The 12,234-nt window shown below is 45.5% G+C and overlaps 1 protein-coding gene across 13 annotated transcripts in view; it reads left to right on the top strand.

Moving 5' to 3' along the window:
- Window positions 1-4,042, top strand: part of DLG1 (discs large MAGUK scaffold protein 1) — a 243,260-nt gene extending 239,218 nt beyond the window's left edge. For all 13 annotated transcript variants that reach the window (XM_062209736.1, XM_062209726.1, XM_062209746.1 and 10 more), the window contains 2 exons: window positions 1,251-1,342; window positions 2,252-4,042. In XM_062209736.1, the coding sequence (XP_062065720.1) occupies window positions 1,251-1,342; window positions 2,252-2,358 (199 nt within the window). In that variant the 3' untranslated portion in view covers window positions 2,359-4,042. The remainder of the gene's footprint in view (window positions 1-1,250; window positions 1,343-2,251) is intronic.
- Window positions 4,043-12,234: the final 8,192 nt, after the last annotated feature.

Here is a 12,234-nt window from a genome sequence, read left to right as displayed (position 1 = left end):
CTTTAACCTGCTGTGCCCATAGGTCTGGCCCAAAAATAAATCTTTAAAAAAGAAAGAAATAGGGGAATCCTGTAGGGTGAGGCAAAGGGATGCTAGACAGTAACTCTACGAAATATCAAAGTAAGCATCATACTTGGTGAAATACTGAAAATAGTTCCTCATAAGTTGAGAACAAACACCCATCACCCATCATCTTGCTGTAACAATAATTGCCAATTTAGGATCAGTCTTGTTTCCTCTATCCCCACCTCCTTACCCCTGCACTCCAGATTATTTTGAAACAAATGCTAGACATTATAACATTTTATCCATAATATGTATTTGAATGACAATAATTTAAAATATTTCAGTATGACTATAATTGTCATATTTAAAATATTTAACAATATTTCCTTGGTATCATCAGATGGCTCAAAATTTCCTGATGGTCTCTAAGTTTTGTGTGTATTTTTAAAATTGTTTGTTATTAGCAAATTCCAATAAGGGCTGTTCTTTCTTTCCCCTCCATCCCCTATTTATCTTCTAAAGAAATCAGGTTGGGACCAGCATTGTGGTACAGTGGGGAAAGCCATGGCTTCTGACGCTAGCATCTCATATGGTTACTGGTTCATGTCCCAGCTGCCCCACTTCAATCCAGCTCCCTACTAATGTACCTAGGAAAAGCAGTGGAAGGTGATCCAAGTACTTGAATCCTGTCACTCATGTGGGAGACCAGGATGAAGCTCCTGGCTTCTGGCTTTGGCCTGGCTCAGCCCTGGCAGTTGCAGCCACTTGGAGAGAGAACCAGCAAGATGGCTTTCTCTCTCTCCCTCCCTCTCCTCCCTCTCCCTTCCCCCATCCCTTCACCGCCCTCCCTGTAACTCTGCCTTTCAAGTAAATAAAACTTAAAAAAAAAAAAGAAATCAAGTCATTTCTGCAGTTTTCCCAGAGCTGTATTTTTTAACTGCTTTCTCATGGAGCTGTTTAATATGTTCCTGTGTCCCCTTTATTTTTTATAAATTGGTAGGTAAATAATTTTAATATGAAATTGTCATTATAGTCAAAACTCATAAATTAGTGTTTAATTTTGTTTCACTGCTTTGAGCAGTGCAGAATATGTGAAACCCTTCTGTCATCCCAAGTATAAAGCAGCATATTCAGTGGATGAATCTGTTTTTAGTGATATTATTATTTTAACAGTCTTTTCTCCTTTGTTGTCTTTTTTCAAATATTATGTGTTAAATACCAATTTCTAAATTTGTTTGCTTTAGGGAAATGAATAAGCGTCTAACAGAAGAACAAGCCAGAAAAACTTTTGAGAGAGCCATGAAACTGGAACAAGAGTTTACTGAACATTTCACAGGTCAGAACCGTATAGGGCAGTGCCCTCTGTGGCAGCCACATAAACTAACCCAGATGGATTTGAATTGTGCCCACATCTGCTAGTGCTGTCATTTTCAGATTAAACCTGTGTGGTCTGTGCTTCTGTGCTGTGGGAAATTCATTCAGCCAGAGCAGTAGTGGTGGGAAATATTGAAATTTAGTGTTTAAGACATTGTTGACTAGGACAGCATGTACAGGAAAAGTCGTACTTCACCAAAGAAAAAATAATTTAGGCTGATTTTCTTTTCTAAAACTCTGCTTTTATCCTTTCTAAATTTTAAGCCATTTTTTTCCAGCTTTATTGAGGTATAATTGACAAATATGTATATGTCCAAAATATAGTATGATTTGATATATGTATACATTGTGAATTGATTACCACATTCAAATATACACATCTGGCCAGCATTGTGTAGCAAATTAAACTGCCTGCAACACCGGTATCCCATATGGGTGCCAGTTCGAGTCCTGGCTGCTTCACTTCCAATCCAACTCCCTGCTAATTCCCCTGGGAAGGCAACAGAAGATGGCCTAAGTGCTTGGGCTCCTGCATCGGTATGGAAGACCCAGATGAAGTTCCTAGCTTCCGCTTGACCCAGTCCCAGCCATTGCAGCCGAATGAGAAGTTCTCACGCTCATGTTCTCTCTCTTTTCCCCTCCCCTCCTTAACTCTACCTTTCAAATAAATAAATAAATATTTAATAAGAATATTTTTATGTTATACAAACAGAAAAATTCATGAAATGAACAATTTTTAGCAAGTAAGTAATACATAAATGGTGACTTCCTGGATGAGTAACTGTTTCCAAGATTTGGCTCTGTTTCACCAATAGCTGTTAGGGCAAAGAGAGACGATTCACAGAGGCTCTAATTTTATCTGTCGTTACAGCTATTGTACAGGGAGATACGCTGGAAGACATTTACAACCAAGTAAAGCAGATCATAGAAGAACAGTCTGGTCCTTACATCTGGGTTCCAGCCAAAGAAAAGTTGTGAAGACTGGTGTTCCTCGGCTTCTCTTTCCACAGTCTCATGTTCTTCGACACTTCTTTGCCTTTCCTCTGGAGTCTGTCTTCAGTGCTCCTTTCCTGTTGAATCATGTCCACTCATCATGGTCTGCAGTTGCACTTAATTTTGACAAATAGTGTCTCCTTCAGGTTGCATCATCTGCATTACTCTATGTCACTGTTGGTTTGTGGCCATTTTTTAAAACTGAAGATGAAATGGCCTGACCAGCTATTAAGGGTTTTGGGAGATGTGGAAATTGTGGTAAAATTCCTTAATGTTTAAGGGAAAGTAACTTTAAGAGATTTTAAGAAAAGCTTTATATACATTCTTTTCAAATTTCAACATAAATGAAAGAAAAGTGGTTTTAATCAGTGATTTCCTAGACTTTGAGCAACTATGCACGCTTAACTTTAATAGCATGGTTTGGCCAATGTATTAGCTATCAAGTTCTTTTCCCAATTGACTTCTGTTATCAGAGCAGTTATTTCCCTATAGACATAAGAAAAAAAATGTGTTTTTTTATTTCAAAATTAATGTCTGAGTTAACTTTCATAACTTCACAAGGGATATTCATTTTTCATAAGTGTTCTTAAAGTTTTGTTGTTCGAGGGTTTTTTTCCCAGTACATTTATTAGAAATAACAATATTCAAACATTTTTAATCTACTTGTGCAACACTATTTTTAGTGTCTTACAAAAGTTGTTCATATATAACAATCATCACGTTTTCTGCATTGAGGACATGTTTAGGTGCTAGGGGAGCTCACCTTTCACACAGAAGGTTGAGAAAAATCTTAAGACGTAACTACAGACATTACAGTGGTGATGTAGTAATTACTATGGCAATGGAAAAGAAATCCAGTTCATAGCCTAAAACTTTAAATGTATTCTTAAGGGTCAGATTTTAATGAATATTTTACCCACAATAACTGCCTATTTTGTTATAATAAAATATATAAATAAATATATATAAAATTTTCTTTAAACTCTGTAACTATGGGAATTATTTTCTTACATAGTTGCACACACACATATATATATATATTTAAAATACATTTTTTCTTTTGCCACCTACTCCTTTTTGTTTGATTTTTAAATTAAGTATTAATTGATTAGACTTATCTTTAATCATGTGAACTGAAAACCAGAGTATGGTGGTTGTGAGGAGAAAACCTCTGGGGAAGTTAGATTACAAGTAAAAGTGTGGGCATGTTCTCCTCTTTTCTACAGAAGTTTGCAAAAGATTCCTGGGTGGGTTTGTTGGTTGGTTGGTTGGTTTTGTCATTGTTCTTGTCATTAAGTTTGATTTTTGATTCTTTGCCTTTCCTTCTAGTTCTCCTGTGAAGCAAAAGCTTCATTTATGTGCGAGTTTTCCCCCTTAGACACCGTTTGTCTTACCCAGTTGCTCTGTCCTAGAATTCACAGATATTCACAGTGAGCAGTTTTAGTGAAAGGTAGAAGTGACTTCAGAAATCAGTTTCTCCAGTCCTTTCTATCAATAACATCATTTGGCTTCCCGTTGCTCTTCGGAATTGTTTATCAAACGTGTTTTTGACAGCCTCCTTGTTACAGTTTTAAAAAAAATGAGTACTGGTTTGTAAAGAATTATTAACATTATCCATTCCATTTATGAGAAAGAGGAGAACAGCTAATAAACTTTATTGTAAAATCCATATGTTAAATGTGTCTTGAATTTTGAAAGAAATTATTTTATAAGCTAACATTTTCTTGAAACAATTTAGACATCACAAAATTGATAAACTGAAGGCAACCTAATAAAAATCTCTTAAGCAAGTTTTAGAACTGAGTATGTTATCACATTGGAATATATATATTTCATATAATTATATATAACAGCTGTTAGAATTTAAGTAGGTTGTTACCCAACATAAATACTAGGAAAAAATTGTAAAACCTCAAGAGATTAAAACCTTCCAGCAACACTCCAGCATAACCCATGTGAAGTATTCACTAGTCGTATGTTATAAAATATGCAAACAGTTATAAAATGATGCCATTATGTATTAAAATCTATATTACATTGCTTTCTGGATGTCCTTATTAATCATTTTCTTATACAGAATTAATTATGAAATTACTCATTACTGAGGACTGTGCATTAGCCACATCAGTATATATCATTGTAAGAAGGAGGAAGGGGCCAGCCACTGTGATGTAGCAGGGCTAAAGCCGCTGCCTGCAGTGCCGGCATCCCGTATGGGCACCAGTTCAAGTCCTGGCTGCTCCACCTCCGACTCAGCTCTCTGCTACGGCCTGGGAAAGCAGTAGAAGACGGCCCAAGTGCTTGGGCCCCTGCACCCACATGGGAGACCCGAAGAAGCTCCTGGCTTCAGATCAGACCAGCTCTGGCCATTGCAGCCATTTGGGGTGAACCAGCGGATGGAAGACTCTCTCTCTCCTTTCTCCCCTTCCCTCTCCTCCTCCCTCCCTCTCTGTAACTCTGCCTTTCAAATAATTTATTTCAAAACAAATAAATTAAAAAAAAAAAGAGAGAGAGAGGGAAAATGTTACTGAGCCCCACTATATGGCTTACGGGAAATTGTTTGCCCAAGATGATCTAGCTAGTAAGAGGCAGTGGTTGGTGTTTGATCCAAGCCTTCATTCTTTCCAATATGCTGTGCTCAGCCCCAGTTCTGTCAGGCAGTGTGACTTACATTGTTATTTCAGTGCCTCTTTACGAACAAGGAAAGAGACCCAGGTGACAGTCCTTGCTGAGTCACACAATTAGCAAGGACAGACTTCACAGCTAAAAAGACTGGGAAACAAGTCAGCCTCATACTGTCACAGTGACATACAGAGCCTGTTTAGAGCCAAATTTGAAGCTGTTCATTTGGGAGGAAAGCCCATGATGTTAACGCACAGGGAATAATACACAGTTCCACATGTTCATGAAATATTCAGTGGTTGTATATGCCTCAATATCCTTAGGTTGACACCCAAAAAAAAAAAATGCTTCTTAACTGTGGCAATGTGTCTGCACATCTCTGGTTGCCTTCCTGTGGCATGACTACTGAAGAATTGCCAATAAAGATTAGAAAGCAAGCCTGCAGAGCTCATTCAACAAAACGCACCCTTGTTAACGTATACCTGCTAAGTATTTAAAAACTGAAGTTGGTAATTTGAGGATTTTAATAATGAGCAAAATGTGTTCCCAAAGTATTAGAACAGTGACCTTCCAGTTTAGTTGGCTTGAACACTTTACATTTGAAGAACCCCAGAGACCTCCAAGCATTACTTGGTAAGTCAGGAACACAGCCAGGATCAAACTCTTAGGTTGTTGTTTTTTGGTTTGTTTGGGGTTTTTTTTAAGATTTTTTTTTTTTTTTTGACAGGCAGAGTGGATAGAGAGAGAGACAGGGAGAAAGGTTTTCCTTTTTGCCGTTGGTTCACCCTCCAATGGCCGCTGCGGCCGGCGCATCTTGCTGATCCGAAGCCAGGAGCCAGGTGCTTCTCCTGGTCTCCCATGCAGGTGCAGGGCCCAAGGACTTGGGCCATCTACTGCTTTCCCAGGCCATAGCAGAGAGCTGGATCCGAAGTGGAGCAGCCAGGACTAGAACCGGCGCCCATATGGGATGCCAGTGCTTTAGGCCAGGGCATTAACCCACTGCACCACAGCACCTGCCCCAGGTAAGTTTTTCTGCCATACCAGTTCCTTTGCCTCTCACACTCTGAGCTGGGTATTTAATCCATGGAGGGCCGGCGCCGTGGCTCAACAGGCTAATCCTCCACCTTGCGGCGCCGGAACACCGGGTTCTAGTCCCGGTCAGGGCACCGGATTCTATCCCGGTTGCCCCTCTTCCAGGCCAGCTCTCTGCTATGGCCCGGGAAGGCAGTGGAGGATGGCCCAAGTCCTTGGGCCCTGCACCCCATGGGAGACCAGGAGAAGCACCTGGCTCCAAGCTTCGGATCAGCGCGATGCGCCGGCCGCAGCAGCCATTGGAGGGTGAACCAACGGCAAAAGGAAGACCTTTCTCTCTGTCTCTCTCTCACTATCCACTCTGCCTGTCAAAAAAATAAAAATAAAATAAAAATCCATGGATGTTTGATTTACTAATTAAAAGAAAGCAAATATGGGCCACTGTCGAGGCCTAGCAGGTAAAGCCGCCACCTGAGACACCAGCATCCCTTACGGGCACTGTATCAAGACCTGGCTGGCTGTTCCACTTCTGACCCAGCTCCCTGCTAATGACTTGGGAAAAGTAGCAAATGATGGCCCAAGTGGTTGAGCCTCTGCCACCCACATGGGAGACCCAGATGAAGCTCCTGGCTTTGGTTTGGCCCAACCCTGGCCATTGCAGCCCTCTGGGAAAGAAGCCATGTACCTCATGGAGTTTACAAACCAGTGTGACTTCGTCTAGCACAAGGCTCAAAAAATCAGGCATGGCTAGCACCCCTCAGCTCTCTCCCAGCAACTACGACCCCCAGGGAAACCACTGTTCACTCACTCTGGCATAGTTCTGAGTCAACACACATGTAGGTCAGGTAGAACAGTCTCAGTACCCCAAAGAACAGCGTGGCCAGCACCTCTTCCCACCCCAATGTCTGACAACCACTGACCCATTCCCAGTGCCTGTGGTCCTGCCTTTCCCCAAATAGCATATAAATAGCATCGTAAACCGTGTATAGTCTTGTGTGCGGTGTCTTCACTTAGCAAGATGTAAGAGATTAATCCAGGCTATTGGGAATAGTTACTTTTCATTGCTGACACTCATTTCCTCATTCACTATTTGAAGAGCTTTTGGATCAGGTTTTCCCGCTGTAGTTCTGTTACTTCTTTGCAAAACCAGGCAGCAAGCAGAAATGATTGATGTTGCTGAGCGCCCTGGCAGGCCCTTTCCCTCTCCACCTCCATCACTACCGTGAGCATCCTCGTTCTAGCACTTGCTCAGCAGCCTGTTATCCTAAAACGAGACCCAGACACAGAGTCAGGTCTCGAGAGCCTGTGGACAAAGGAATGTGTGCTCAATGCAAGGGAGCACAAGAACAAGCACATAAGAACTTCAGCCGTCTTCAGTAACACCCAGACGGTGCAATTGCTGAGTGTGCCAGTGGCGGCTGCCAGACTCACTGCTGATGCCCTAAAGGACATGAGTGTAGTCTAGGACAGGAGTAAAGCGGAAGAAATATTCCATATTCATATTTCAATAAATAATACAAGTTATCAAAGCAGATTTAAGTGATCCCAATTCAATATATACATGGGTCTTTTCTAGGTGAATGCAGAGGTATAGTCTTTTTGGCTCTCAGCATCACCATGGTGGTGGCAAGCACAAGCGCCTTACAAAAGGTTCAGAAAGGGAGCCAAGAAGAAAGAGGATCCGTTTTCTAGAAAAGATTGCTCTGATGTGAAAGCACCTGCTATATTCAATGTAAGTATTTTTCCAGCATTAGTCACAGGACTCAAGGAACCAAGATTGCGTCTGATGGTCTCATGGGTCGTGTTTTTGAAGTGAGTCTTGCTGACCTGCAGAATGGTGAGGTTGCATTTAGAAAATTCAAGCAGATTACTGAGGATCTTCAGGGCAAAAACGGCCTCACTAACCACCCCAGCATGGGTCTTACGCGACAAAATGTGTTCCATGGTCAAAAAGTGACAGACCGTGACTGAGTTCATGTTGATTTCAAGACTACCAGTGGTTATTTGCTTTGTTCTGTGTTGGTTTTACTAAAAAATGCACCAATCAGATATGAAGACTTTCTATGCTCGGCACCAAGAGGTCTGCCAAATCCAGAAGATGATGGAAATGACACAGGAAGTGCAAACAAATGACTTGAAAGAAGCGGTCCGCAAGTGGATTCCAGAGAGCACTGGAAGAGACATCGAGAAGCTTGCCAGTCTACCTATCCTCTCCATGATGTCTTTGTTAGAAAAGCAAAAGTGCTGAAGAAGACCAAGTTTGAATTGGAATCACTCACGGGGCTTCCTGGTAAAAGCAGTAGCTCTGGAAAAGCCACTGGGGATGAGAGAGGTGCTAAAGCTGATGGCTATGAACCACCAGTGCAAGGATCTGTTTAGGAGAGCTGTGGCATAGCGGGTAAAGCCGCCACCTGCAGTGCCAGCATCCCATATGGGCGCCAGTTCAAATCCTGCCTGCTCCACTTCCAATCCATATCTCTGCTATGGCCTGGGAAAGCAGAAGATAGCCCAAGTTCTTGGGCCCCTGCACCCATGTGGGAGACCCAGAAGAAATTCCTGGTTCCTGGCTTTGGATTGGCCCAGCTCCTGCCGTTGCGGGCATTTGGGTAGTAAACCAGCAGAGAGAACTTTCTCTCCCTCTCTCTCTCTCTCTCTCTGCCTCTCTGTCTTTCAAATAAATAAATAAATAAATAAATCCTTAAAAAAGAAAAACAATTAGACTTTAATAGCAACAAATGGAAAGTCTTATTTGTGGTGGTTAAGAAAAATTGGGGTACAGTTAAAGCATTTTAAATGTAGCATACTGTGTAGTATTCAGTTTTTCCCTTTGTGTGTAGTTGTCCATCAGTATCCACAGTCCACAGGGGATTGGTTCCATGACAGCCCCCCACCCCCAAGTAGATACCAAACTCTGGATGCTCAAGTCCCTTATATGAGGAAACTTCAAAAGTCCACGCAAAATTCACATTACTTTTCCATGAACTTTTTTTCAAAGACAACATCCATCTGCTGGTTCATGCGCCCAAATGCCTGCGTTGGCCAGGTGAGCAAGAAGTCATTCGTGTGCGTGGCAGGAACCCAGTACCTTGATGCCATCACTGCTGCCTCCTGGAGTCAGCAGAGCAGGAAACCCGAGTCAGGAGGCAGAGATGGGACTCCAACGCAGGTCCCCAGTGTGGACACAGGCATTTCAGCCGGTCTCCTGACCACTGGACTAAGCGCTCACCCCTCCACCAACTCTGAAGCTTTTTGTAAAATGGCAGAATATTTACATTTAACCTACGTACCCTCCCATATATCTTAAATCATCTCTACTTACAAAACCTGATGCAATATAAATGCCTGGGCATCCGTGGATTTTGGTACCGCTGGGGGCCCTGGAACCAGCCCCTCAGGGATCCGGAGACACAGCTGCAGTGTGAACAACAAACTGAAAGCAAGCCATCGGGCGAAGGCAGGATTGTGCCTTCCCACGTGTTAGAGCGCCATCAATAGACACAGCCTTGATCTTTTTAAGAAAATCTTGTTTAAGGCTGGCATTGTGCAGCAGGTTAAGCCACCGCCTTCAATGCCTGCATCCCACATGGCAGCAAGTTCAAGTCTAGACCGCTGCACTTCCTATCCAGCTCCCTGCTAACGTGCCTGGGGAGACAGCAGATGAAGTGCTTGGGCCCCTGCCGCCCATGTGGGAGACCTGGATGGAGTTCCAGGCTCCTGGCTTTGTCCTGGACCAGTAGAAGGAAGATCCGCCCTTCTCCCCATTCTCTGTCTCTGCCACTCTTTCAGATAAATCTTTTCTTTGAAATGAAACTCATTACTGAATTAATGATACAAATTTTCTGGAAGATTTAAATGGGTGATGTAATCTTCCTTCTTTGGATGTCTACAATTAGGCTCATTTACCTCACAGATGGGCCAGCTAAAGAGAAGGCGGCGTGCATGGGAACCCCATATGTTGCACACTGTGAGTCCCTACCAAAAGGTTTTCTAAATCTTGTGAGAGTCGTTGCATCAAAAATATCTACTTCCCCAGTGGTATTTAAGACGAGAGAATACATCTTTTGAGGATAGATCACTCTGAAACTTCAGCGCACAGTTCAGATCAGTTAACTGACTGACACATGCGCTCTTGCTAGGGTGAAGCGTCGCTACGCTGACCTTGCCACTGCTTTTCTACCAGTGCCCCAAGTGGGGGCGCGGGCTTTGTGACGCGTGCTCGGGCACCTGAGCTCTGACCATCGGGCTTTGGACACTTCCCTCTCGCCCTCCCTCCTGCTCGTCACACTGGTTATGCTCTCCTCTCTCCCTGCTGTCCCTCCAACCCAGGTCCCTGCCCACCCCCACCACCAGGCCCAGGTATTGCTGTGGCCCCTTCCAAATCCCCTCCCAGCCTCTGCTGCTCCGGCAGACTTGTCCTCGGGGACCCTCTAATTAAGCTGCCTGTCTCCTCTCTGTGGCTGGGAAAGCACCTGCCGCACCACTTCCACACCTGCAGCTTGTCACCACCCTCCGACTGCTGTGTCCCTCTTCCTCCTGGAGCCCCTGATGCCTGACACCTGCAGTGTTTGTCGGGTGCCCACTCAACCCTGAGCGTCTGCTTCCCGGGCCACGTCCACCTGGTCTGGTGGCTCAGGACAGGGGCCACCTCTCCTTGGTTCTGCTGCCTGGCAAAGCACCCAGGGCAGGTGCTCCTGTGCTGGTGCACCTGCCCATGGCGGGTGGTGTGGGAAAGGCCCAGCTGCTATGGTGGGAGGGAGCGGGTGGAGGAGGAGTGGGAGGGGATAAAAGGCGGCCAAGTTTTTGTCTAATTATGGTCCTTTCCTTTCTGATTCCTGCCACAATCGCCTCCCTTCCTGAGCCCCTCTGTGGTTTTCTCTTTTTGCATCGGTTTCTCTTCCTTGCGCATGTGTGTTTTCATTCTAAGCTGAAAGGCTGCCTGGAAGGAGCTGGGGTATAAATAACTTCCCTGCTGGCCTCGCTGACAGAGCCAGATATAGTGTGCGGGGGTGGGGGGGGCTGCCTCACCCCAGCTCAGCCGCACTGCTCCCGGCTCGGCTTCAACCCCCAGGCCCGCGAAACCGCTGCAGGTGCCTCCGTAGCTGTCAAGCTCGCTCGCCTCCTGTCAGCTCTGAACCTTTAGGATCCTCTTCTCCACCTGAAAATCCACCGCAAGGAAACCTCAAGGAAAAGGAACACCCACGGTTCCATCACCGATGTAAGAAACGGAGCGCAGGGTTGAGGGGCCCGGCCGGAGCCCTCGCCGGTCCTGCCTGGTCCCAGCCTCAGGACAGACACGCCGCCTCTCCTTCCCCGTCAACCTCTCTGCCCCTCCCGACGGCTTCTCACCTCTCCAGGGAGCCCCCCCAACACACTTCTGCTATATCTTCCTTTTTTAAGTTTATTTATTAGAAAGAAAGAGAGACAGAAAAAGGAAAATCTTCCATCTGCTGGTTCACTCTCCAAATGCCTGCAAACAGCCAGGACTGGGCCAGGCCAGGCCAGGAACCTAGAACTCCATCCGGGTCTCCCACATGGCTGGCAGGGGCCCAAGCACTTGGGCCATCCTCTGCTGCTTTGCTAGGGGCATTTGCAGGACGTTGGACCAGAAGCAGAGGAGCCAGCCCTTGAACCAGGCACCTTGAACCAGGCACTCTGACGTGAGCCGCGAGCCACCGTGCCTGCTCCTCCCCGCTCTGTGTCTTCAGTCCCCGTCCTGGGCTGTTCATACTCTTGGCTATGTGAGCGAATCTCCCCTCTTGAATAAAAACTTACTCTTGGCCCTGAACTCCCTGGAAACAAGCCCTGTCCTCGCTGACAGCCTGAGAGAGACCCTCCATCCTCCACCCTCGTCTCCGTTCGCTTATGAGCAGTAACGCCCCGTGGTGAGGGCTCTGTTCCACACGCGGTGGAACAGGGGGCGCTGGCGCACTCCCCCAGCCTCTGGGACCTCAGCGTCCAGCCCGAGCCTCCGCCCTGGCCGGGCACGCCGCTGCAGCCCACGGGGCCAGACCCTGAGCGCTTCCCACGCACCCACCTGGCTGCAGCAGAGCCCGCTAACGCTAACGGTGCTGGATAACCTGCGGCACCCCAGGGCTCATGCTGGGACTCGCGCTCCGCGTGCTGGCCCCTGTGTCGAGCTCTGGAAGACGCCAGAGCTTCCCCTCCCCAAACTGGCTCACTCCGTCCGCCCCGTTCTCAACACGAGAT

Source organism: Lepus europaeus, chromosome 2, assembly GCF_033115175.1.
Source record: "Lepus europaeus isolate LE1 chromosome 2, mLepTim1.pri, whole genome shotgun sequence".
Lineage (NCBI taxonomy): Eukaryota > Metazoa > Chordata > Mammalia > Lagomorpha > Leporidae > Lepus > Lepus europaeus.
Note: the sequence above shows the minus strand (reverse complement) of the source record. Positions and strands in the feature narration are given on the sequence as shown.